Source organism: Lepisosteus platostomus, chromosome 3 (genome assembly GCF_059453375.1).
Source record: "Lepisosteus platostomus isolate fLepPlt1 chromosome 3, fLepPlt1.hap1, whole genome shotgun sequence".
NCBI classification, from domain to species: Eukaryota; Metazoa; Chordata; class Actinopteri; order Semionotiformes; family Lepisosteidae; genus Lepisosteus; species Lepisosteus platostomus.
Window position 1 is genome coordinate 23,386,944 of NC_142613.1, and position 26,465 is coordinate 23,413,408.

The following is a 26,465-nucleotide window of genomic DNA, read 5'->3' on the forward strand; positions in this document are numbered from 1 at the left end:
TTTTAAAATCAAATTAACAGCAGGAGTTTAAAGTATCAACCATTTGCAGATAGGTCACAATTTTATTAATTGGTGATTTGACATGAAAAAAGTATGAAAGTTTTGAAACATTTTGAAAGAAAATCATTAGCATATCATGCTAATGTTATTGTATAATTTCCAAATTAATTAGACTTTTCTCGAAGTATATATTCTATAATGAGATAAAAATGTTTAATTCTATACATTTTTTGTATTTTTTTTTTAAGGATCCTTGTGTTTTTTAAAATTTCATTTAATTATCATAGATATCCTTATAATGTTGGCTATGTCTTTATAAAATTAGATTAATTAAATCGCTGAGTTGAGTAAGAGATTTAAAAAGAGTAGAACATTATTGCAATTTCACATACACCTTTGCAACACATTTGGAAGTCACTCTGTGGTGTATGGAGTTTATCTGAGGCACAGTTACTACTAGATGTGTATCTCAAAAGATATTCTTAATCAAATTCCCAGTCTCAGGTCCTTGACAACCTACTCATAGTCACTATTCTATAAATGCCTGTCTGGCTCCTGTCTGTTCCCTGCATCACAGTGCTATCACCACAGTGGAGGGAATTGGCAGTGTTAAAACCAAACTTCACCCTGTTCAGGTAAGAAAAGAATACTTAAACGGGTATTCGGGTACACTTGCTAGTTCAAGAACGTGACTTCTATAGTAATGCACAAAACCTTGAGGAAGACCTGGTGAGTCACTTGTAGGGTAATTTGTGATGGTGTTCAAGAGGGGTGCTACAAATGTGCAAGTTCAGATTAATTCCAGACATTTATCAGGAATATCTGGTCTACGATGCAAATATACTGCAGTTGAAGCCATAAGACTACCAGAGATTATATTAGTAGCTACAGAGGATGTGTTTTATACATCAAATATACAACATCACAAATGTAAATAGAAAGTAAAACACACAAAGCTAAGGGCTTTTTACTGTTTTGAACTTTGATCGGTGTTTACAAGTATTTAAGTTTTCAGACATTTTCCTATTGCAACAAATTGTTGAGGAATCACAGATTGCATAAAATAATACAAATAATATGTATCTGGAAATGAAATTAGTCAAATGTTGCCACTCTGCTCTCAGTTTTATGGTTTGGTATGTTTAAGTTATTATCAATTCTAACACAATTGTTTCACAGTAGTGATACAGCGGTATTTTCCCACAATATTTGTCACAGGCCTATTCACATACTGGATACTGCTTGACCAGTTTCTACAGGAAATAAAAGTTTTCTTTTCTCCCGTTAACCATTAAAAGCTTTCCCCTGTAACCTTCATCTGCTTGTGAGGAAAATTTGGCATTATATCCTGCATTGTAGAATTACTTCAGGATGTAAATTATGGCATGCAGTAGAAATTCACATGCATGAAAAACAGGCTGACCTGAGAGAGAAGAATAGCCAATTTTCAGCAATTGTTCAGATTATGAAAGTTTTGAACAGTACGAATATCTCTATGCCTTATAGACATGCTTAATTCTAGCTACTACCAAAGTGTCACCAAGGCTGTGAATGAGTTTCTAAACAACGGAGTGTTCAGATAGGTGATTTAACAGTTAAGTATGAAACATTTTTCTTGCAGGAGAGAATAGCCAAGGCTCATGGCTCTCAGTGTGGATTCTGTACTCCAGGGATTGTCATGTCCATGTATTCGTTACTGCGAAATGAGCCTAACCCATCCATGCAGGATATCGAAGATGCTTTCCAAGGTAGCACATTGGCAGCACCTGTGATTTTCAGGTGCCAAGTTCATCCATTTTGGAAATGGTTCTGTTGTCTACCCATGCATCACATCCACACTGTCCTGTATCTCAAAATGCCTGTTAAAGCAGAAATTGGATTGTAAAAATTATATGTATTTTTTAAACACAGCACATCTCTCCAGGCAGTGCTATGGTGCAGTGGTTAGCATTGTTGCCTCACAATGCTGGGTCCCTGGGATCAGTTCCAGACATGGGGTACTAGCTGTGTGGGGTTTGTATGTTTTCCCCATGTTCACATGGGTGTCTTCCAGGTCCTCCTGTTTCCTCTTACAGTCCCAAAATATACTGGTAGGTTTAATTGTGTCTGTGTGCCTGCGATGTACTGGGGACTCTGGCTCCCCCACAACCCTGAGCTGGTAAAATGTACAGTAGAGTGATACTGCACTGCATTAGGCCTATCAAAATCCAACAAATGTAAGGACAATATATTAGTGGACATTTTTGTAAATAAAATTCAGTTAGTTTCATTGCTACAGCCCAGCAGCATAGCTACAGGAACTAATTGAGAATAGTTAGAAGCTGAAAAGTGGAAATAAAGAAAAATACACAATATTTTCGCTATGGCCAGTGTTTGAGAAGACACCCAAAGAACCCACAATGTGTTCTGTTCTTCTTTTCTTCTTTTCTGCTCTTCAGTGTGGAATTAAACTTAACTTGTCCCACCCCCCACCCCCCCACATCCCACAGTCTGGCTCAGGAATCCAAGCTATAGTAAATGCCAGTATCTGATTTCACTGTTTTTGCTTAACACATTAATGAGTCTCTGCTGAGCTTCTTTTGCATTAATATACAATTTTGAACTCTTTTCATTTAATACCAGTACTGTTTTGCATTTTTATCCATTTGCAATCCTCTACAAACATTCTCTAAAACACATTATGTCATTTACCAAACTAAAAAAACAGAAGACAATTTTGTGGGCCAGCAAGCATGCAGAGGCGTTTTTTAACCCTTGGCAAAAGGTGAAATATTTCTGGTCCACCTTGTTGTATACAAAAATGTACAGTGAACAACACACCACAATTCATATAGTTTCACTGCAGGATAGTCTGACTTTATTGGGCTTGTGTTTGCTTTTTTAATGATGAACATCTAGAAATAGAAACTGTTGGTATGAAAAGCAGTATGATTCAGCATGACCCAGACTGATTATATGATAATAAGATTAGTAGGAATTTATTATCTTTTGCAAAATTACATTGTTTATAACCCTCCTGATAAATGATGGGTTGTTTTATTAAAAAATACTAAAAAAAATCAATAAAACAGTTACTTCCAAAGACCTTTCTGCCAACTTTTAAAGTGTGATTTAACTTAATTCTTTAAAAGCTCATTTCAGATTTTTTTTTCAATATACTTCCGGTAAGTAGGCTGAAAACACAGTAGCTCAGAGCAGAAACCTCTTCACTATATCAAAGAGATACTACTTGTGGTTTTTTTCCTTTACACGCAGGTAATTTGTGCCGCTGCACTGGTTACAGACCCATTTTGGAGGGATACAAAACATTTGCTAGAGTAAGTAAATCCTTCCTGAATAAGAATGGTTTTTGATATTCCTTGTTACCGGCAGCTGTTCCGCCCACTTTTCCACTTACTATTTTAAGACAGAGAGACACGATGGTGCAGTGATTCACATTGCTGCCTTATTGTGCTGCAGCCCTGGGTTCAAATTCTCCCCCGTATTCACGTGGGTTGCCTCTAGGTGCTCCAGTTTCTTCCCATTGTCCAAAGATTTACTGGAAGGGAAACTTGCCCTGGTGTGCGTGTGTCTGTGTCTTTGTGGTCCCTGCATTGACTGGTACCCTTGCTCCTGTTGCTTTTTGGCTTAGGCTCCACCTCTCCTCACAAACCTGTTCTAAAATGGATTTATGGGTTTGTAAGACACCAGTTATTCGCCAAGAGTCACATGAATAACAAGGCGACTGGAAGTGTCACATTCCAGTACAGTTGTTTCTCTGTGTTGTAGGATGTGGGCTGCTGTGGTGCAGGAGGAAAGGAGAATGGATGTTGCATGAACAAAGAAGGCAGATGCAATGTAAGTATTATATAGTATATTCACAATGCAGAATCAAATAGAGTGGGCAAATGCACTTATCAGCACTGTTATGTAGGGTGAAGGATACATGCAACAGAGACCCCTGCTCTTTTGTCAGAATTTTGTATCTGTCAGCTATTTAATGTGGACTTCATTTTCAGCAGAAACATAGCTAAATTAAAAGCAGAAATCTGTGATTACAATTCACATATCCCACAGGGAATACAGCCTACCCCACTTCTGTTTAATTCTTTTCCCACCAAAGAGTATTAAATTCATTGAAATTATATGAACTCTGAATTCCCTTTATCTTGCTAAGTGTTTCTTTGTCTAGATAGATAGATCACTTTATTAGCCATATACAATTTCTTGCATTATGAATTTGTCTTTTCACATACCCCAACTTGTTCTCCATGAGACACACAGACAGGGAGAGAAGCATGGGTTCAGAGCACAGGGTCAGCCATTTACACAGCACCCCTGGAGCAGTTGGGGTTAAGGGCCTTGCTCAGGGGCCCAACAGAGTAGGATTCCTCTGCTAGCTGTGGGATTTGAACTAGAAACCTTCTAGCTACAGGCACAGATCCTTAACCACAGTGCCACATGCAGTGTGCACTTTATGAATGAGTTTCAGTTCCTGATATGTCAATGTCAAGCTAATGACTTCAATTATATTTTTTTTGCTAAATTGTTTAATTTGTGAACTCATTAAGTGAAGGCAGATCCACTTTCTGATCTACAAAACCTCTCTGATTTCTCAGTTGCAGGAGCAATCTTCAGCACAGCTCTTCAATGTTTCTGAATTCATACCTCTGGACCCCACACAAGAGCTTATATTTCCACCAGAGCTACAGGTTTGCATTAAGCATTTCTTTTTTAGAAAAAGGCAATGTCTTAAATATCAGCAGCTCTTTAATACAATGATGAGGTTCAAACCATTTCCTTAATGAAGAGAAACAAGTAAATAATTGTTGGATGAAAACATTAAAAACATCTGAGGCACTTTTTTAAATGTTTTAAAAACATTTTGTTGAATATATAGTATGTTCTTGGTAAGATTATGTATCGCTGACAGTGTGTTTCTGATTGTGTAGCGACTGGAAAAATCGCAGAACAAGCAACTGCGATTCAAGGGAGAGAGAGTCACATGGATTCAACCCAGCTTGCTCACTGAGCTGCTTGATCTCAAGTACCAGTTTCCTGAAGCCAAGCTTGTGGTTGGCAATACTGAAGTTGGTAAGGAATTAATTCATTCTGACATCATAGAGAAACAGATATATTGTTGAGTTTATTTCTCGCTCATTTCCTTGTTTGGCTTTATTTGTTTATATAAAGTATTGCAGTATTGTGAATGTACTGTATATGTATTCGTGGGCTTTCAAGTTCAGACAAAATCATCGTCTAGTTCCGTCACAGCAAGTAGATTCTAAAAGAAGCTAAGAACATTGCAGTTGCCTCCTATTGATGGCCTTGGTAAGTTGGTCCCAGGGATGTTCTATAGGGCTCAGGTTAAGTGAGAAACTCCTTAGTGCTGTTTTCCTGAAGTGGTTCCATTATAATCCAAGCACTGTGTGGTCTTGTGTTGTCCTGCTAAAAAATTATCACTCATTTTATCTCAAATCAAATAAACACTGGCTCAAGGACTCATCAACGTATGACTGAGCAGTAAGGCTGCCTTCAGTTTGAACCAAAGGCGTTGTTGTGTTATAGGACAGTTACCCAGGTCATAAATACTGTAAAGGTAGCATTATAAAGGGGTCAATGTACAGTACATTAATTGTATAACGTACACATTGTTAAGCTTTAAAACTAAAACTTGCTGATATGTGAGAATAGTGTTATAACAGGGATAGTATAAGGTTAGGGAGGATTTTGGGTTTCCTAAATCCTACTCAGAATGATCTGAAATTCTGTCACCAAAATTTATACTTACTGTATGACAGAAGGAGGTTATTTTAGGACAAAATCTTCATTGAAATGAAATTCTGGGAATTTATGTGTTCTAACAGAAAATTGTGCAAAGTACAAAGTCTAACAACAGAATGACTCTGTTCTTTCCACTGGTAATCTAGTACATAAAGTACTGTTCATTCTCTCACAGTTATTTTTTGTCTTTGCCCTTGTTTTCATTGTAAGTATTGAACAGAGTAGCCAAGAATAACAATAAGAACAACATAGCATTGTGGCACTGTTAGGTACTGTGTGAAAAGATTGGTCTTGAATAGCGCCATGTTACCACATCTGAGCAATTGGTAGTCACACCATGTTGCCCTTTTATGGTGTCACACTTGGCTTGGAGATCCTTGCCTTTTTTTGGCAACCTTATTGCTGGACTAGACACTGAGATTCAGAAATGAGCCAGTCCTCTGGTCAACAACTTATCTGCTTGTAGTCTAGGTTAGAAGTGCAAAACAAGGGAATGGCCTGTCAGCTCAAAACTGGTTGAACACATTGGCCAAGCAGATATGTCTGAAAATAATAATTTAATGATAATAATTATTATGATTATGCATATTACATATTTTATTGTCTTTAAGTATTAGTAATAATCTTTCCTTCAGGCATTTGTGTGTTGCAATATGTTAGAGAGGTAGTTAAGCTTAGTGTTCTGTCTTTGTTTAAGGTATTGAGATGAAGTTTAAGAACATGTTGTACCCTGTGATTCTTGCTCCAGCGTATATCCCAGAGCTCAACATTATACAGTACAATGAGAGAGGTGAGTGGCCACTTACACAGTATACAGTGTATTCCATGTTAGGAAGCCACAATTCCTGCTATTTTGAGCACTGTTGTCACCTTTTTTATTGCAAACATAGTATCCTCAGGTTACTTTTTCAAGTACTCATATCACATGCCTGCAATATGCTATGCCCATTGAAGTATGTTTCTTTGCACGCATTCCTATTGTTGTGCTCTCTATGGCTTGTTGGATGCCAGTACCTGACTGCACTGTTTTTGAAAAATAGTGGCCAATAGTATGCGGGGACAACCCAACCAAATAAACTGCATGCGATTTAAAGGCACCAGACACATATTAATCCATCAACCTGTGTTCAATAATCATTTGATCATTAGGGGGTTATGGTGAGATGCAGCTTAACCCAGCAGGCACAGAGCACAAGGCAGAGCAATACCCTGGGCAGGATTGCCAGTCCATCACAGTGCCTGAAAACCATGAGAATTCTGCAATTACCTTGTAACGTGTTGTGTTCATTTCATGAGGATCTCCCTCCTTGCTTTTGTGTCTCAGCTGGGCCCTTATTACAAGAGCTTGTTCCATGTACAGTATTGCATAGCCTTTTGGTATGGCAGGTCTGGAATTCAGTTCATTTCGATGTCCCAAACACTCCTGAGACTGCTAGAAACTATGTATTAAAAGCAGTGTCTGACTTTCTAAACTTCTGTGGATTAAAGAAGACTGACAAACCCTTTTAAAACAAATCACAAAACCAAGGTTTTGTTTTAAGGAATTGTGTTTGGGGCTGCATGCAGCCTGACCCTGATTGGAGAAGAGCTGAGGAAAGCAGTGTCACAGCTACCCAAATGCCAGACTGGAGTGTTTCAGGCAGTTCTGGAGCAGCTCAGATGGTTTGCTGGACAACAAATCCGAAATGTTGCAGTAAGTGATCCCACAACAAAAAATTGTGTTTTGGTAAAGACACAGTACCCTACAATACCTCCAATATTCGAGCAGTAAAATCTGAACTGGGATTTTCACATAATAATTATTTAAATACATATTATAATAATTTCTCATGAAAAATGTTCTAGACTCTTGAGTCAATTAATCAAATTGATAGTGTAGAACCAAAAAGTATTGGGACAGTTAGTTGACAGGTGTGTTTTGTTGGTTATGTGCTTGTTGTTGGATAGTTAGACTCATAATAGCACTGTTAATGTCCTATCAACCAGTCTCACTTTGACAGATCTAAGTCAAAGTGAAAACCAAAGAGCTATCTATGAAAAAAAGGAGGGAATTTTGAAGCTGAAAGAAACCTTAAAACCTTGAAACCTTTGCACTGAAACATAATTGACACTTTGGAACATTCAGAAGAAGAAAGAAAACACAGATATAGTAACCAATCAATCGAGACCAAGTAAAACAATAAGAAAATGCCATTTGGTGACAGAAAAATATAGAGAAGCTTATGAGGAATAAGAAAAATATTTATTGCATTTAAATGAAATCATTTTTCATTTGAACAAGATACCTTTGGGTTTAAATGCTGACAAGAAACAAGCAACATAACTCTCTTCATAAATACAGTACTTTGTTGGCAACAGTTTGTGTGCTAACCTAGAATTGTTTTTCATTTTGTTTTGCACTCCTGTATCTCTTTATATTCATGTCTGTGCAAGCCAATATGTACAGTAAATATTGTTTTTTTCTCCCTTCATATGACACATTTCCTGTATTGTGCTGTGCAATTTCAAATTTAAATGTATTTTGTGTAAGCATAGGCTTATATACAGTGGTGTGAAAAAGTGTTTGCCCCCATCCTGATTTCTTATTTTTTTGCATGTTTGCCACACTGAAATGTTTCAGATCATCAAACAAATTGAAATATTAGACAAAGATAACACAAGTAAACACAAAAAGCAGTTTTTAAATGAAGGTTTTTATTATTAAGGGGAAAAAAATCCAAACCTACATGGCCCTGTGTGAAAAAGTGATTACCCCCCCCCTGTTTAAACATAAATCAACTGTGGTTTATCACATCTTTGGAAAGCTGAGTTCAATTTCTCTAGCCACACCCAGGCCTGATTACTGCCACACCTGTTCTCAATCGAGAAATCACTTAAATAGGACCTGCCTGACAAAGTGAAGTAGACCAAAAGATCCTCAAAAGCTAGACATCATGCTGCGATCCAAAGAAATTCAGGAACAAATGAGAAACAGAGTAATTGAGATTTATCAGTCTGGAAAAGGTTATAAAGCCATTTCTAAAGCTTTGGGACTCCAGCGAACCACAGTGAGAGCCATTATCCACAAATGGCGAAAACATGGAACAGTGGTGAACCTTCCCAGGAGTGGCTGGCCGACCAAAATTACCCCAGAAGCACAGCGATGACTCATCCAAGAGGTCACAAAAAACCCACAACAACATCCGAAGAATTCCAGGCTTCACTTGCCTCAGTTAAGGTCAGTGTTCATGACTCCACCATAAGAAAGAGACTGGGCAAAAATGGCCTGCATGGCAGAGTTCCAAGATGAAAACCACTGCTGAGCAAAAAGAACATAAAGGCTCTTCTCAGTTTTGCCAGAAAACATCTTGATGATCCCCAAGACTTTTGGGAAAATACTCTGAGGACTGACGAGACAAAAGTTGAACTTTTTGGAAGGTGTGTGTCCCATTACATCTGGCGTAAAAGTAACACAGCATTTCAGAAAAGGAACATCATACCAACAGTAAAATATGGTGGTGGTAGTGTGATGGTCTGGGGCTGTTTTGCTGCTTCAGGACCTGAAAGACTTGCTGTGGTAAATGGAACCATGAATTCTGCTGTCTACCAAAAAATCCTGAAGGAGAATGTCCGGCCATCTATTCGTGACCTCAAGCTGAAGCACACTTGGGTTCTGCACCAGGACAATGATCCAAAACACACCAGCAAGTCCACCTCTGAATGGCTTAAGAAAAACAAAATGAAGACTTTGGAGTGGCCTAGTTAAAGTCCTGACCTGAATCCGATTGAGATGTTGTGGCATGACCTTAAAAAAGCGGTTAAGGCTCGAAAACCCTCCAATGTGGCTAAATTACAACAATTCTGCAAAGATGAGTGGGCCAAAATTCCTCCACAGCGCTGTAAAAGACTCATTGCCAGTTATCGCAAACGCTTGATTGCAGTTGTTGCTGCTAAGGGTGGCCCAACTAGTTATTAAGTTTAGGGGGCAATCACGTTTTCACACAGGGCCATGTAGGTTTGGATTTTTTTTCCTTTAATAATAAAAACCTTCATTTAAAAACTGCATTTTGTGTTTACTTGTGTTATCTTTGTCTAATATTTCAATTTGTTTGATGATCTGAAACATTTCAGTGTGACAAACATGCAAAAAAATAAGAAATCAGGAAGGGGGCAAACACTTTTTCACACCACTGTATAATATATGTAACAAATGAATTATCACATTTTAACATAATATCTTTTTTAATTACAAAATATTTTTTTCTCCATGGAGCTAATAGGCTTCTGTAAAAAATTACCAGAACTGTGAAGGAAAACCCTAAAAACAACTGTTATTGAAATTTCTAATAAACATCAGAGTTATTAATAATACATATATTTTGTTGTGCTTATCATTCACATCAATTCCATAATCAAAAATGCAAACAGCTTGACTGTAAAGCAACAATAATGGTTTTGACTTCACTGTTCAAATAATTATGGGTGGTTCCATTTCCAAGATACATTGAATTTGTTTAGCATTTGTAATATTTTGTAATATACTTTAGCATACAGTGTGGTCTACTCTGTTTCTGCAGCTCCAGAACTAAGCAAACAGGCTGATCACAAGCCCCAGACCTAAGTGCTAGTTTAAAAAATAAGAAATCACCCTATGAGAGGTGGAAGATTATTATGCCTATCATTTTTATTCATAAGAGGGGAAGAGATAAAGAGTACAGCTTTAAATTAATAATCAAAATAACGTTTATTCACTGAGAAAAGAATATTGACAATAAATGTTTACTTTACAACAATGCTACTGCAATCTGTTTCATTCTTGAGAGTCCTCATTATTTTCATATTTTGGATATTGTTTCAGGCACTAGGTGGCAATATCATGACAGCAAGTCCGATCTCTGACCTGAACCCTGTCTTCATGGCTGCAGGCAGCAAGGCCACACTGTTGTCCAAAGGTAAACCAGGGAATCAATGCTCTAATAGCATTCTGTTATCTTATTAAAATCCTTTCAGGGCACAGGCAGAAGGCACAAAGTAAGATACCTACAGAGATCATTAGCTGACATAGTCACTCATGTCATACTGTAGCTGATACTGCAGAATGAGGATCCAAGTGTGAAGATCTAAGTGGAAGTGTCTAGCTGTTACAGCAATCAAGCTGTAGTGAATGGTGGCAACCTAGCTACACAGTCATACACTGATCAAGCCCAGGGACATCGCTTGATGGCTGTCATGAAGATTCATGCTGATGCAACTACATTCCATCAGAACAGCACAGATCCTCAGGCTGCTCTTGTAAGCCTTGCTTTCTTGTGAGATGGAAATATGACAGTTATGCCATGGATACCCTACAGACTTGTGTAACCTCTATTAAGTATCTGTGGAATGAGCTGGGACAGTCTATGGCATTCCGGGTTCAGAGATATGTGAACTGGTGAATCCTTCTCCAGTCACTGCAAAAAAAAACCACTATCTTACAAGGTGATATCTAACCTGGTGCAAATCATGCAACATGATTTGGACCAGGCTTGTATGGCTTCAGATGGTGTCCATACATGCTTGTAACCTGTGAGCCCTGGTTGCTCAAATCTGACAACTCATGATAACAAATGTCAGCATAATTTATAAAACAATAAAACAATTGGTGAATGATAAACTTAAACTAGTCACATTGTACAAGTAGATGTTTGCACATTCTAATAAAAATGAAAGTGATATTTGTTTTTAAGTATTTGTATTTGTATTTGTTTTTAAGTATTTGTATGTATGTCTCTCTTTGTATGTATGTATTCTCTTATTATTACTTTCTCCTTAACCTACTGTACCTGCTCATAGAACTGATTCTGCAGAGCATTGTGACAAGCCATGGTTTAAGTGACACTTAACCTTGGTTTCAATGTAAGCTGTCATTCCAGGCCTGTCACGTTTGGTTTGCTAGAGGCTCTGGAGTGCACCCATCATTATCTGGCTTTCGAGTACTCAGTTGTTGAGAGAATCATTTTTCCTATTTTATTACACAAATCTACACTTTCAGAATGTAAACAGTAGAGACCTTTGTACCAGTTAAGTGTCATGCATTTAATTTAATTAGCATTCTTAAGGTTTTTCCGCAGTTCTAGGAATTCTGAATAATTTGGGCTTGCCATTTTCCAGTTGGTAAACGAGAGATCCACATTGATGAAAATTTTTTTGTTGGCTACCGAAAAACATCCATAAAGCCTGACGAGATACTTCTGTCTATTGAAATTCCTTACACAAGGGAGGTAAGCAAGTCAGTAAAAGACTTACTTAAAAGTCAGCCATGTATGGTAACTGCCAACTTATACATGGACGTCTTGCATTGTGTTCTTCAGCTTGTGTTTGTATGCCTTGCAAAGAACTGATGTTTCTTTCAGGGTGCTGTCCCACCTTGTGCCCTACAATCTGTTTTCAAAAGTCCTAGCAGCAGTTAGGGGCTTTCTGATAATGGATAGCTAAAATTATGCTCTGTCCGTACACATTTTCCTTAATAGTGAAAATTGAATAAATCTGTTGAAAATTCTACACACAGCATGCAAAACCTGAAATCTACTGTACCAAATCATGATGAACAAAAATCTGAAATGTTTTATTTGTCACCAAAATGTGTTTTTTTATTAATACACCAATTAAACCATTAAGGTATCTATGATTAAAAGGTGTGTTTTGAAAGTAAGGCAGTTTCATTGAGCTATTGTTATCTAGGTTTAGACCATTTTAATTCAATCCAAATTTAATGAATTTGAAAATTGTCATATTAACATATACTGGAACAGAAGTTCAGGTGGGTAGCTGCGTCAGCATGCATAGGCTGCAAAGGAACAAGTAATAGGTTTATTCCATGCTGAAAAGAGAAGAAAGAAAACACAACGTTTCAGGCGTGGAGCCTTCTTCAGGTGTGAGACTTCTTCTCTCACACCTGAAGAAGGCTCCACGGCCGAAACATTGTGTTTTCTTTCTTCTCTTTTCAGCATGAAATAAACCTATTACGTGTTCTTAACTGTAACAGAATATTAACATCTTAATAAGGACAAAACATCTAGGAAAGAATGACACAGTAGAATATGTCTTTCTGTGTTGCAGGGCCAGTATTTCTCAGCCTTCAAGCAGGCTTCCCGGCGTGAGGATGACATTGCTATAGTAACATGTGGAATGAATGTTCTCTTTAAAGAGGGAACTAATAAAGTAAAAGAGCTCCATCTGAGTTATGGGGGAATGGCTCCAATTACAGTGCTGGCAAAGAAGACTTGCAAACAGCTTACTGACAGGTGGGCTTTGATAATACATGTTTTTTGTAAACAGAATATGTTTAAGATACAGGTACAGATAAATTCAAATTCACAAAAGAGATTATTCCCTTAAAAAGTGTGGTTCAAAAATGCTTCTGGCCTCTGTAAGTATTTTTATTAAAAGGCTTGTACTTTTTGTGGCCCACATTAAGACAGGGTTTCTTTTTATAGATTTTAGCCCTCAAAAATCATTGTTTTCATTTTGTTCTTAATTCCATATTTATCGCTTTTTTCCTGCTCAATGTAACCAATATATAACTCAATATTTTTTTCTCTATCCGTCTAAGTAAGGGTTTGAGTACATCTGTCATAAAATCATTGCTTAAAAAATGTTTTTGATACTTCAATACAAACTACAAACTACAAATAAAAAAATATGTCTTGGATAATTGTTGTATCTACCTGTATAGAAGTAACTATATAAGGGCTATAATCTATAGCCAATTATACGTTTGTGTGATCGTAATAAGTTTTATTTGGACCAAAGCTTATACAGTATTCTATTAAATTCCAACAACTTCACTGAAAAATCTTCCCTGATCAGATTTTTGGTGTTCTATCCAAACCTTTCTCATCTGTAAAACATAATGGTTTTTAATGAAATCCCTTCCTTCCAGAGAAACTAGGTTTCTTATGAAAAACAGCACCCAGCTTTATTAGCGAGAGTGTTGTGTGCAGGTGCAGGAGTTGCCAGTGATTGTTATAGCCTGTGGTTCTTGTCAGAGAGTGGACTGAGGATCTGCTGCAGGAGGCCCTGTCTTCCCTGTCTACGGAAATGAGCCTGGACCCTTCAGCCCCTGGGGGCCTAGTCCAGTATAGACGCACTCTGGCACTCAGCCTCTTCTTTAAGTTCTTCCTCACTGTCCAGCACAAACTGGCCCAGGATCTCAAGGACCAGGTGAGGAAGACTGTTGCCCTCACTTTGCCAACAGCGAGATTCGCTGTTCATTGGTGATTGTACAAAAAAAGGCAAAATCAATGAGAAAGCACGTTCTGATTACTAACAATTAGCATTATTTAATTTGTCCTACAAAATGTACCACAGAATTTAAGAATGCAAGGATTTAATGTTTATCTTTGTTGTGTTATTTCTGAGTTGTCGTTAGGGAATAAGCTGTTTTCAAATTGTGTTCTTTCACCTTGGCATCTGCGCTTTCATGTTTCTGTACTCTAGGGGATTCATACTGAAGACTTACGACCCGACTATGTCAGTGCAACAGAGCTGTTTCATAACAATTCACCTTCTAGTGTTCAGCTTTCCCAGGTAAAAATTCCCGTTTTTCGATGTTTAGTTGCTGTACATTTTCTGATGATTCTGGCCTTTGTGTGTGTACTGGATGTTAAACTTGATTTGGCTGCAGGAGTAGTTGTATGAAGGGTTTATAATATAGGGTTAATAATGCTAATTAATATAATGCCAAAATCTCCAGGAAAATCACAGGGGAGGGCAAAGAAGCAATGCATCAGAAGCTATGAATCTTTCCAGTATTTCTTGATTTACTGGTTCATATTTCAGTCCTCTGGTAGACTTGGGCTCAGGTTTCAGGAGCAATCAGCTTCAACCATTGGCTACTGTATAATCATTTAAATTCCTAGTTTGGTAACAGTTGTTACTCATCTCTTGTATCAGTGACTCATTTACTTAGAAAACATGCAGGGCTGTAAACTATGCAAGAGAAGTGTGATCACATTACCATTGCTTCATTTATTGTGAGATAATGAAGAGTGAATACTCTTAACTGCTAAGCAATATAAAGGAATTCTTAAACAATACCCCCTGAAATTCAGGTGAAAATTCAACAAAAGCAATAAATAGTCACCAAGAATTCTTAATATATGGAGAGCATCATAGCAAAATACAACCGCTTTCAACAGTATAATTTTGCTTATGCGGTCTTCACAGAGCAAGATGAGATTTACATATCATATAAGGATATTATATATGCAGGCTTGTCACACCTTGAAACAAAACATATTTGCCAGAGGAGTGTAAAGTACCAACAAAAGCATATCACCTTTCCCTACTTGTTTCTTTGAAATGACATGGTGTATCTGTGCAGTGTTTAACGTTTTATGAAATATGCATGGCATAGCAAAATGCATTCTTCCCTAAACTGGCGTTCCTGTGCCTGGCCAAGGAGGATTTGTGGAAGGAAAGTGCATGACAGCAGTTGAGTAAATTTAAAAGTGAGTTTAGAGGACTTTGAACTGATCTTACTGTCGCGGATGTCGGAAAGGACGAACCGTGAAATGGCAGGAGAGCGAAAAAGACCCTATGCGTAGCGGCGAAACAGGATTTAGTCCGGGCTCATCTGTTCAGGAAATGCCGTAAAGAAACCTATGCCCTCAGGTAGCGGACGTGGGGCGACCTGGTGCTAGGTGGGTCTCAGGACATCCGAACCTCAATGCTGAGCGAGGAGCAGAGCAGAAGCAGGAAGTAAATAGGCTACACAACAAGACATACTGTACCAGAAAGACATGAATAATCACAGGGAACGTGGAACAGGAAAGAAGTAGAGCACCCTCTAGGTGTACTGGGCGTGATACTGACGTCTATCTGAATTTTCTAGGAAGTGGAATTAAGCACAACATTGGAACTGAAATATCTTTATTATGGATAAAAATATGTGCATATACTTATGCAAATATAACAATACAGACCTCAGATCACAATGCAATAGGAATAAGCTTCATATATTAGTGTTTCAGTCTTCAACATACTCCATGCAGAAGGTTAGCTATGTTTGAGCAATGTTCCCTAAGCTTATCATCTTGGAGTGGATCTTCAGTATTGTGCATTATACAGTATTGCACAAAGCTATCAACAGGGAATAATGCTCAAAAACATGAATAATTAAAATGTTCAATACAAACAATGTTTGCACCATTGAGAAGCAAAACCCTAGAATAAATTTAAATCCAGTTGTTTGTGTAGATCAGAGATCTCCCACCCTGGTCAGATGTTTCAGCTTACCTTTAATCACATGCTTCCAGGGAATGGGAACACTTGAAAGCTGATGAGCAATTAAACAGAGAATTTGCTTCATTCAAGGTCCATAAAGGCTGAAGAATTTTCAGATTTGTGTTACGAATGATCTTTAAATTACCCAATCTAACAAATCACTTTAAGTGATGGCAAATTAATTAATTGGTCATTAAGGTGATCGCAAATATAGTTTTCCCTATCTTTAGACAATGGTGATTTAAGGTTGATCTAGAAGATCTTCAGGATGGGTTCCTCCAGGAGCAGAGGGTGGGGCTCCTGTTCTAAGTCATTTCTTGATCAATGGCGTTTATCTGTTGTTGAGATAGTTAGTTACTTCATACTGTATGTGGATGCACTGTACGCAGAGAAAATTGTTCACACATTCTCATACCCCAGTGGTGCTGTCTCCACAGGCAGTTCCCCCAGGACAGTCTGAGGAAGATGTTGTTGGACGGCCATTAATGCACCTGTCTGCCTTGAAGCAGGCCACTGGAGAGGCCGTGTACTGTGATGACATTCCTAGATATGAGAATGAGCTCTACCTGACCCTTGTGACGAGTACAAAAGCGTGTGCTCGCATCATGTGCGTGTTGACAAGAAAAATTGGTTTAAAATTATTAGTAGTGGAATTTTATTATTCTTTTCTTGGAGGGAGTAGAAAGATACATAATAACATCTTACAGGACACAGGTAAGGCAAAATGTGTCATGAACAAGGATTAGTGAACATGCAAGTGCAATAGGGGGGTCTGAAATTTTCCAGTCTGAGAAATTGGGGTTGCAGTTCCCATTTAACCCACAGCATATCTGTGGACTGTGGGAGAAAACATGAGCACCCAGAGGGCCCCCACACAGACACAGGCTAAAGTCCATGCAGCCCAGGTACGGAATTGACCCCAGCACTGCTAACCACTGTGCCATTGTGCCACTTTCTGTTCACCTTACCTTGAAACATAACCCATTTGCCAGGGGAATATAAAATGCATATCAGTGATTATTTTTTTGAAATGGTACTGAGCATCAGTGCATTCCTTCAGATTCTCTGAGATAAGCAAATGACTATGTCATGCATATTTAAATTAGCATTCATATGTCTGGCAGAGGATGATGTGTGGAATAAAAGTGCAAGACAGCAGTTGCCTACGTTTAGTGCATCTTATGTCTGCTCACAATTGCTAGGAAGTGCAATTAAACATTTTGTTAGGACTAAAATGTCTTCATTAAGGATACAGATAGGATATGTCTGTACTTATGTTCTTATGTGTACATATTAGAGCACAGGAATTAGTGAACATGGAAGTGCAGCAAGAATATCTCAAATTTCACGTGCTTTACCCATTTACTTTGAGATAAAAAACACTATTTTTTTTTCCCAAAGTTAGGGATTTTTACTTATGAAATGCAGTTGTTAAATAAAACAACAAATTAACCCTATTATTAAGTAATTTAATGGTTTAGTTGTATAACTGAGAGCTTGACTGGAACAAAAACCAGCTGGTGTGTGGACCTTTAAGACATGCTGTAATGGTATAAAAAAGGCAGACATTTTTGTGCTTCATTTGTGCCCAGAAAGATCCAGTTGAATTAAAAGGCTTTACTTGTATTGTAATATGCAATTTTATACTGTTCGTGTGAAACCTGTGTGAAACTAAAGTGTTTCCTCATCTTATAACCATCACATTGTAGTCAGTTTTTTTGTTCTTTTTCTTGTAGCTCCATTGACACCCAGGAAGCTGTGGCTGTACCTGGAGTAGTGACCTTCCTCTCAGTCAAAGATGTCCCAGGGAGCAACAGTACTGGCCCAGTTATCTATGATGAAACAGTCTTTGCTGAAGACATGGTAAGAACATCTTTCAGAAAAGTGTGTTACGAAGTGATTTGCCCTTACCATGCTAAACAGGGAAGATGAAAATTGTGTTATTAAACCATTGGTACATTACTGAGAATTAAGCAGAAAGTTATTAATACACTTCACATTTAGGAAATTGCATTGCTTCTGGGCATATTTAATTGAAAAATACTCTTGCCTTTTTTGAAAACCTTTCTTTAGAATTATTTTTCTTTATGGTGTAAAGTGAAAGCAAATATTGGAAGAAGTTTAACTACTGGACCTTCCAGATCATGTCAGATCAAACAAAATAATGTTTGTTTAAACAACTGTTTTTGAAAATTCTTCAGTGTTATTATGATCTTGCCTCACTAAATCAAGAAAGTAAACATCTTCTTAAGCATACTGTTGCCCAGTTACTGTACTTAATCTCCGAAAAATACATAAACTATTGTTTCTATTATTAGAAACAATACTCTTGTTTTTGTGAAATAATAATAAAGTGCCAAATGTCCACATGAAAAGTAAAATTAATGAAAAATAACTATTTAATATTGTTTTTACATATAAAGTGTCAGTAAAATCAGAAAATGTGTGTAAAACCCATTCCATAAATCTTTATGCAAGCAGCACATGAAGCTTACAGAGGTAAATATCTTAATGTGAAACACTGACAGATTCCTTCTGACCATGATCAAGACACTTTAAGTGTACATAGCAATTAGTGTGGATCATTCACATGCAAGGTTTCAAGGCATCCTGTGTAATAAAAGCTGATGAAAATATGAGAGTCAGGGTTATCCTTTGCAAATTAGGGTCTGTAATCCTTTGTAACAGATGACCCCTATTGTCCAGGTGGGTACATGACAAGTGAGTGTGGAGAAAAGTACTGTCAAAAGAAAGAAACAGAAATAATAATAATAATAATTAATTGTTTACACTTATATAGCACTTTTCTGGACACTCCACTCAAAGCACTTTACAGGTAATGGGGACTCCCCTCCACCACCACCAATGTGCAGCATCCACCTGGATGATGAGACGGCAGCCATAGTGCGTCAGAATGCTCACCACACATCAGCTATCAGTGGGGAGGAGAGGAGAGTAATGTAGCCAATTCATTGAGGGGGATTATTAGGAAGCCATGATTAGTAAGGGCCCATTGGAAATTTGGCCAGAACCCCGGGGTTACACCCCTACTCTTTTTAAGAAACGCCCTGGGATTTTTAATGACCACAGAGAGTCAGGACCTCGGTTTTACATCTCATCCGAAGGTGTCCCTGTCACTATACTGGGGCATTAGGACCCACATGGACAGCACGCTGAGCACCCCCTGCTAGCCCCACTAACACATCTTCCAGCTGCAACCTTAGTTTTCCCAGGAGGTCTCCCATCCAGGTACTGACCAGGCCCACACTGCTTAGCTTCAGTGGGTTGACAGTTGTGAGTTGCAGTGTGAACTGGCTGCTGGTCCAAATAGCTGGACCTTCCTTTTTCCTGCACTCAAACTAACTAGCACAGCTGAGAGGGTCAATCAAATCTACAATCCAATGTCCAATTAAATGCTCAACAATCTACAGCCCAACAGTGTTGTTCTCTGGGCAGTGGCTAGGGCATGGGCCTCTTAGCTGAAGGGTTGAGGGTACAAGGTACCATACATCTCTCTAGTAAGTTTCTTGTTGTCTAAATGAGTCTCCTGGTCATGAGTTTATGTTCTTAATGGATTAATTGATTATTGAATTGGTTAAATGAATGAATACATAAAAAATAATTTATTGATTATATAACTTCCTTCTGTGTTTTTCTCCAGGTCACATGTGTTGGTCACATTATTGGGGCCATAGTTGCAGACACAAAAGCACATGCTCAGAGAGCTGCTAAACTTGTACAGATCTGCTACAAGGACCTGCAACCTGTTATCACAATTCAGGTAGGCGATGAAAAATGCACCTTGCATAGCACATGTACAGGCAGGATTTTTACATTAAAAAACATTAAAGATTAGCTTAAAAAAATCTTGTCATTTAAGAAGTAGGTTTTAATGTCATTTTGTATTGAGGTTTTAAATCAAATAAATCCTATTATTAAGTCAATTAATGGTTCAGTTGTATAACTGAGAGCTTGACTGGAACAAAAACCAGCTTGTGTGTGGTCCTTTAAGACATCCTGTTATGGTACATCCTGTTGTCATTTAAGAAGTAGATTTTACTGTTGTTTTTTAATTGAGGTTTTAAATCTGTTTAAGAAAACAACCATCCATCTATTTTCTAACTACTTTATCCAATACAAGGTCACAGGGGGGCAGGAGCCAATCCCAGCAAGCAACGAACACAAGGACAGGACGAAGGGCACACACACACAGACACACACTCACACCAGGGCCTATTTTCCCACAAGAAAATTAATCTCTGTCTTTGGACTGTGGGAGGAAATGAAAGCATCCAGAGGAAACCCACACAAACATGGAGAGAACATCTAAACTCCACACAGATAGCTCTCCAGGTCCAGAACTCAGGGCCCCAGCACTGTGAAGCAACACTCCCACCCACTGTACCACTGTGCCACCCTTTAAGGAAAACGAAGTTTAGAAAATATGTTATGTTATTTGAAGTGTAATTTCAAATAACATATGAAATGTCATGAAATGTCATTTTGAAATGTTATATGTTACTGGAAAATAAGTTAATAATTTAAGAATAAACTATTATATTTAAATATTTGGAAAAGTGTTTTTATAGAACAAGTTGAAGCACCGTGAATATAGTAAAAAACATTTGTCTCTCTACTGTAGGAACTAAAATATCTGACGTTTTGTGACCTTAGTAATTTGGTGGTGACATAACAGAAAATTACACTGGGTTAATGAAATGGTTTCTCCCACAGGAGGCAATAGCAAGTCAGTCATTTTATGAGCCTATCAGAAAGATTGAAAGAGGGAACATTAACCAAGGATTTCAGGAAGCATATCAGATCTTGGAAGGTATGACCCTTTTCCCTATTAACCCAATGAAGATTAATTTAAAATAATCATTAAAAATGATATCCAACTATAGAACTATCAACTGTCATTCAAAGTGTACTAGAAAATCTGCTGTTGTATAGAAGACGCAAGCTGAGTTCCTTCAGGGCCAGCGACCAGTGTACATCCAAAACCTAAGAACATATCATCATACCTTTTGAGTTTGTAGTTTATTAAACAGGTTTTGGAGCTGTAACAAATGAATGATTCTTAGAATGATAAATACTGACCAAATAGAGCCATTAAATTAACAAGATAGATGTGAAGGAAATAATTAATGGAACAAGTTAAAGGTTTATTCCATTGTGTATTCTTTCTTCTCTTTTCAGCATGGAATAAACCTATTACTTGTTCCTTTGTAGCCTGCGCACGCTGATGCAGCTACCCACCGGAAATAATTAATGTCTGTTAGCACCAAGACAAAACAATATGGGAGTCCTGGAGAAGGATGATGTTATAATACTATGGAGCAGAAAGTTTGATGATCAGCATTAGCATGAAACACAAACAAGGCGTAATATCTTGCTTTCTCATCTCAGAATGTTAAAAAGATGAATTTGTATTTCATGCTGTTTTAATTCTTTCTGAACTGGATAGTATCTTGACTTTGTTGGGACTATGCTCCTGCAGGACAGATGCATATTGGAGGACAAGAACACTTCTACATGGAAACACACTGCAGCCTTGCTGTTCCAAAAGGAGAAGATGGAGAAATTGAGCTTTTTGTGTCCACACAGGCTACAGCAAAGACACAAGTAAGTAAGCACAGTCAAAAAGAACTTCGGGAGTTAATTAAGAATATATATCCAATACTTCTATGGATTTTCTCTCGTGCTGGAATGTATTATTTAGTCATGCCTATCAATAATATGTTTCTTTCAAAAGCAAACATTTTAAAAAATGTTTTTGTAAGACTTTGTAGCTTCAAAGCAGGTCCCCTAAACAGGAAGCAGCTGATAGGAGATTTGTTTCCCACAGTTAAACAGAAAACTACTTCTCCACTAGAAGCAATGTACTATGATTAAAGCAAAATGAACCCCTGAAAATCAAAGTCTCAGTGAAGGCATTGTGCTTAACTGCAAAGGAACAGGTAAAGGTTTAATCCATGCTGAAAGGAAAGGAGACACAACATTTCCGCTGTGGAGTCTTCTTCAGGTGTGTGAGCCTTCTTCTTCACACCTGAAGAAAGCTCCACCGCTGAAACGTTGTGTCTCTTTTCTTTTCCTTTCAGTATCGAATAAACCTTTTACCTGTTCTTTTAAAGCCTCCACATGCTGGAGTAGCTACCTACTTGAACTTCTTCAACCCATTGTGTTAAACTGCTTTCTGTTTGGGGGTTCAAATCACAGTTAAAAGAGTCTTATGGTCCCTAATCCCTCTGTTGCATTTTTTCATGTGGTTCCTTATTTGTATAAATTTCAGCAACTTGTTGCCAAGGCCTTGGGAGTGCCTGCCAACAGGATTGTGTGCAGAGTGAAGAGAATGGGAGGTGGCTTTGGAGGGAAGGAGTCTAGAAGTACCCTATTGTCAACTGTGGTTGCTGTTGCAGCTCACAAGTAGGTGGATGAATCCGCCAAAAATCATTTAGGCAGTAGCTATAAAAATGTCTGCTGTTTGACTGGCCAGAAACATTATCCAAAGTCTGTAAATCCTGCCTTTTGTATTCTAATTGTTCTCAAGTGTAGCCACTTGTAAGACTGTTAAATGTGACTAGAATTGCATTGAAAATAACTTAAATTATAAGTTTCATAAGCTGCTTATTGTACATATCTAATTTTTGTTTAATTTACTTTCTTTCACAGTTCTGCATTCCAGCTGGTAAACTTAACACAAACTAGTTATTCTTCATTTTTGGAAATACAGGATTTTTACATATTATTATTACCAAAATAGCTTCAAAACAGCCCTGAAACAGTGTAACATAATATCCTGCTTTAAGACCTCTTTAAGATGTTTCTGGTAAAAGTGGGTCAAATAATTTTTTTGATTATTGCCTTTAAATGTAAGAAAGTGTCTGAATTCCATGGTGTTCCATCCCAGTGTGTGTTCTGTGTGTGTTCCACACTGCTGACCCTTGATTGTTCTATCTTCCCCATTGGCCCACCATTACACCACACTTTCTGTATGACATCGTGATCAATTAGCTTATCGGCCAATCAGAGTGCATCTTATTCCGGATATAATATGGAGGTTTTCTGAAGGAAAGAGCCTTTTGTTTGACTTTGGTCCTACTTGGTTTTGGTTATCGCTTCGGCTTTGTTCTTTTGCTGTGTGTGTGTGTGTGTGTGTGTGTGTGTGTGTGTGTGTGTGTGTGTGTGTGTGTGTGTGTGTTATAGGTTTGGCTTTATTGTTTTGTTGGTTTCTGTTAGTTTCTTTATACTCTTGTTTGTTTGTGTGTTCATCCTTGTTTTGGCATTACCTTGCCCTAACGTGTTATATGTTCAACTTTTGTGTTCTTTGTACCCTGTTCCTGTTGATTACTCTTGTTTTCCCTTATTTGTATTCCTAGTTCACTTGTGTTTTTGTGTGAACTTGTGTATAAGGTTAGTTTAGGTTGTTGGGTACATTCTACACACTTAGTTGATTTTGTGTTAGTAACACTAGTTTAGTACGGGGGAGTGCCGTTTGTCTTGTATGGTTTTGGGTAGTCAGTGGAGGTTAGTTAGGGTGTTGAAGACGCCGAAGACCGTGTGTTTCGGATTTTATTTTGTAGTCAGGTTAGCTTTCCCTCACCTTCCTAGCCAGCTCCATTTTGTTTGTTATTTTCTTTTCTTTGGCACCACTCTAGTTCCTTACCCTTGTTATCACGCTTCCTAGTCCCTCACCAAAACCCACCTGCTTCCAAAAGAATTATCCTAAATGTTCCAACCTTTTACCCCTAGACACTTGGGGTCATAACACATGGATAGGAGCAACCTAGAGGGGAACAGGGGACTTTGTATCAGTCATTAGGGGGATTTTGTCAGTGTATCATTAAACATTTAAATATCTATTCTTACTATAGTGCTTTAAGTTCTATAAGTGATTACAATATTTACACAGAACTAGTTTAATTTACTCTACCTAGTAAATATATATATAAACAATATTTGTCCTAATGTCCTTTAAATGAAATTTCTCTCAAATGTGTTTATATTTAAGGACCTAAATAACTGTATTACATACGTTCATTTACTGTTCTGATTAAATACATCTACAGTAGCTGTATTTTTGTCCATGAGCTTTATGAACTGGGAACAAATGTTTTTGTTTTGCTTTGGAAAGGATTAAGTTAAAGAATGTGTGTTTTTGGCATTTTTTCACCGCTGGATGCTTCTAACTACCTTATACACTGTAAATAGGAGCTCTAGTGCCAAAAGCGTATAAACCCATTTTATCCAACTCATACATTGTTAACCTGCGGGTTCTGTTTGCTTGCTGTGTTTTACTGACAGAACAGGAAGGCCTGTGCGGTGCATGCTGGACCGCGATGAAGATATGCTTATCAGTGGAGGACGCCATCCTTTCCTGGGGTCTTATAAGGTAGAATATTCTGTCTGGCCAATAATGGCAACCTCTGTTTCCTTTCTTTGTCATATGGACAAAGCCAACTGTAAAGAAGGTTTTATTACAGGAAACACAGCTTCCTTCCCCCCCCCCCCCCCCACAGCTAGACCAAGATTGATGTCAAATTTTGTTTGTTAGTACTTAGCACATACTCTTAATCAGGATGCATTATACAGTACACAATTTTAATTAAGCATAAGAACAAAAACGATTAAGTTGGTACAATACAGTAAAAATAAATTAATAAAATAACAAAAAGTCAAGCACACAGTGGAAGAATAACATGTATTATGAAAACATCATAGTAACGAAAGCAATAGACAGATAGTTTGGGCACAGAGAAATAATGCATACTGCTTGTTGATAAGTATAAATTTTGAAGACAAACAGAAAGGTGGTCAGAGGACCTAACAGGTCTGATTTCTGTGAGTAGTTCATTTCACCATCAAGGGGTAAAGATAGAAGATGGAGAGACACCTGGAAGAGGGAGAATGAAGAATAGGTAGAATAGAATGTATGGTAGAAGAGGAGGAATGGAGCAGGTAAAGACAGTGTGTAGGGAGAAATAAGTGTCTGAAAGAGAAGAGTAGTCAAGACAACAGGAGCTGAGAACTAGGTTTTTGTATCAGAGGCAAACAGCAATAGGGAGCCAGTGGAGTGACTGGAGAAGTGGAGTCACATGTGAAAAGTGAGCAACAGAAAAGACAAGGCAAGGAGCAAAGTTCTGGCAGGGAGACTGGTCAAGAAGGACAAACAATAATTTAGGAAAGAGATTATCGAGGACTAGAACAAGAGCTATGTAGAGCACTTAAAGAAGGGGTGGATTTTGCCAACACTGCTCAAGAAGCAGCAGCTGGACAATGGCAGAGAAGAAATATGTGGAGTGTAGAAGTGGGAGGGGACAGTACTCAGGAGTGACACAGAGATTCTTGACACATGGGGGGAACAGGGTGGTGGTGACGTCAAGAGGAAAAGCAGTAGAGACGTCTGCAGAGGAGGAAGACTGAGAAGGAAAGAAAAGAGGGTAAAAGTTTGAGAAGTTCAATTTGAGATGATAGGAATGTATGCAGCACAATTTTGCTATGTAACAAGCAGAGATATGAGAGGAGACAAGAATAATGTGATCATCAGTGGGAGATTTAAGATTCCTAATCACATAAGATTCAACAATTGTACAAAAAGCCATGGAAGGAGATTACTTAACCCATGGAGTGGGTATACAGAGAACAGCAGGGGGACACACTACGGGTGAGACCTAGTATGTACACTGATGGCAGATTTACTACCTTCTAGTCTGATCAGCATCCCCACAGCATAGCATTTTAGCTAAGCAGGAACTTTAGGGTGACCAAACTGTGCAAGCCAAGGCTGTTATTTAACAAGGACACTGTAGGTAATACGCCTTCTCTTCTGAACTGTCCAATTGGATCTTGAATGACCATGTAGTCAATACCTAGGTCTATCAGAATGACAGCTCCTTCTGTGGCACAATGAGCTTCATCACTATATTAAGGCATTAGTTTAGAAATTCAGGTTCAGAGGGAAGAGTGCCACCAAAATTTCTACCAACCTGACTTAGACCAACCGGTTACATCCCAGTACGCCAGAAATCACACAAACAGACAATTTGTTCTGCATCCTGTTTCACATAACATATTGAAAAGTTTTTTGGCATATGGAAAATATTGCTTTTAGAGTAAAAAAATAATACTAAGCAACCGTTAATTAGTGAAGGTAGAGTGAAGAGTCATTCAGCAAATCCTTTAAAACTTAAAAGAACAGTAATTTTCTTTTCAGGTTGGTTTCATGAACTCTGGACAGGTAGTGGCACTTGATGTCACTTTTTACAGCAATGCAGGCAACTCTGTGGATCTCTCAATTCCAGTAAGTATTAATTGTATACTGTATATTGCAAGGCTTTAAGTAAGATACATTGTGCCAGCCTTTTTCTTTATCTCAAATTGCATCACCTCCAAGATTTTCTTATTCTTCATCAAAAAAGTAATTGGCAGGTGTCATGGTGGAACAGGGACCCTGGTTT

At 38.0% G+C, this 26,465-nt stretch overlaps 1 protein-coding gene across 6 annotated transcripts in view; it reads left to right on the forward strand.

Moving 5' to 3' along the window:
* Positions 1 to 26,465, forward strand: part of xdh (xanthine dehydrogenase) — a 60,615-nt gene that overhangs the window by 10,101 nt on the left and 24,049 nt on the right. For 5 of the 6 annotated variants that reach the window (XM_088624984.1, XM_088624982.1, XM_088624988.1 and 2 more), the window contains 21 exons: positions 527 to 635; positions 1,622 to 1,748; positions 3,256 to 3,317; positions 3,769 to 3,837; positions 4,599 to 4,691; positions 4,932 to 5,073; positions 6,461 to 6,553; positions 7,305 to 7,456; positions 10,601 to 10,694; positions 11,893 to 12,002; positions 12,841 to 13,025; positions 13,770 to 13,944; positions 14,221 to 14,310; positions 16,446 to 16,615; positions 17,745 to 17,871; positions 19,670 to 19,789; positions 20,743 to 20,839; positions 21,509 to 21,633; positions 22,301 to 22,434; positions 24,313 to 24,400; positions 26,222 to 26,308. In XM_088624984.1, the coding sequence (XP_088481110.1) occupies positions 527 to 635; positions 1,622 to 1,748; positions 3,256 to 3,317; positions 3,769 to 3,837; positions 4,599 to 4,691; positions 4,932 to 5,073; positions 6,461 to 6,553; positions 7,305 to 7,456; positions 10,601 to 10,694; positions 11,893 to 12,002; positions 12,841 to 13,025; positions 13,770 to 13,944; positions 14,221 to 14,310; positions 16,446 to 16,615; positions 17,745 to 17,871; positions 19,670 to 19,789; positions 20,743 to 20,839; positions 21,509 to 21,633; positions 22,301 to 22,434; positions 24,313 to 24,400; positions 26,222 to 26,308 (2,449 nt within the window). Of the gene's footprint in view, positions 1 to 526; positions 636 to 1,621; positions 1,749 to 1,786; positions 1,998 to 3,255; positions 3,318 to 3,768; positions 3,838 to 4,598; positions 4,692 to 4,931; positions 5,074 to 6,460; positions 6,554 to 7,304; positions 7,457 to 10,600; positions 10,695 to 11,892; positions 12,003 to 12,840; positions 13,026 to 13,769; positions 13,945 to 14,220; positions 14,311 to 16,445; positions 16,616 to 17,744; positions 17,872 to 19,669; positions 19,790 to 20,742; positions 20,840 to 21,508; positions 21,634 to 22,300; positions 22,435 to 24,312; positions 24,401 to 26,221; positions 26,309 to 26,465 lie in introns of those variants that run through there. The other variant, XM_088624987.1, reaches the window with a different exon arrangement.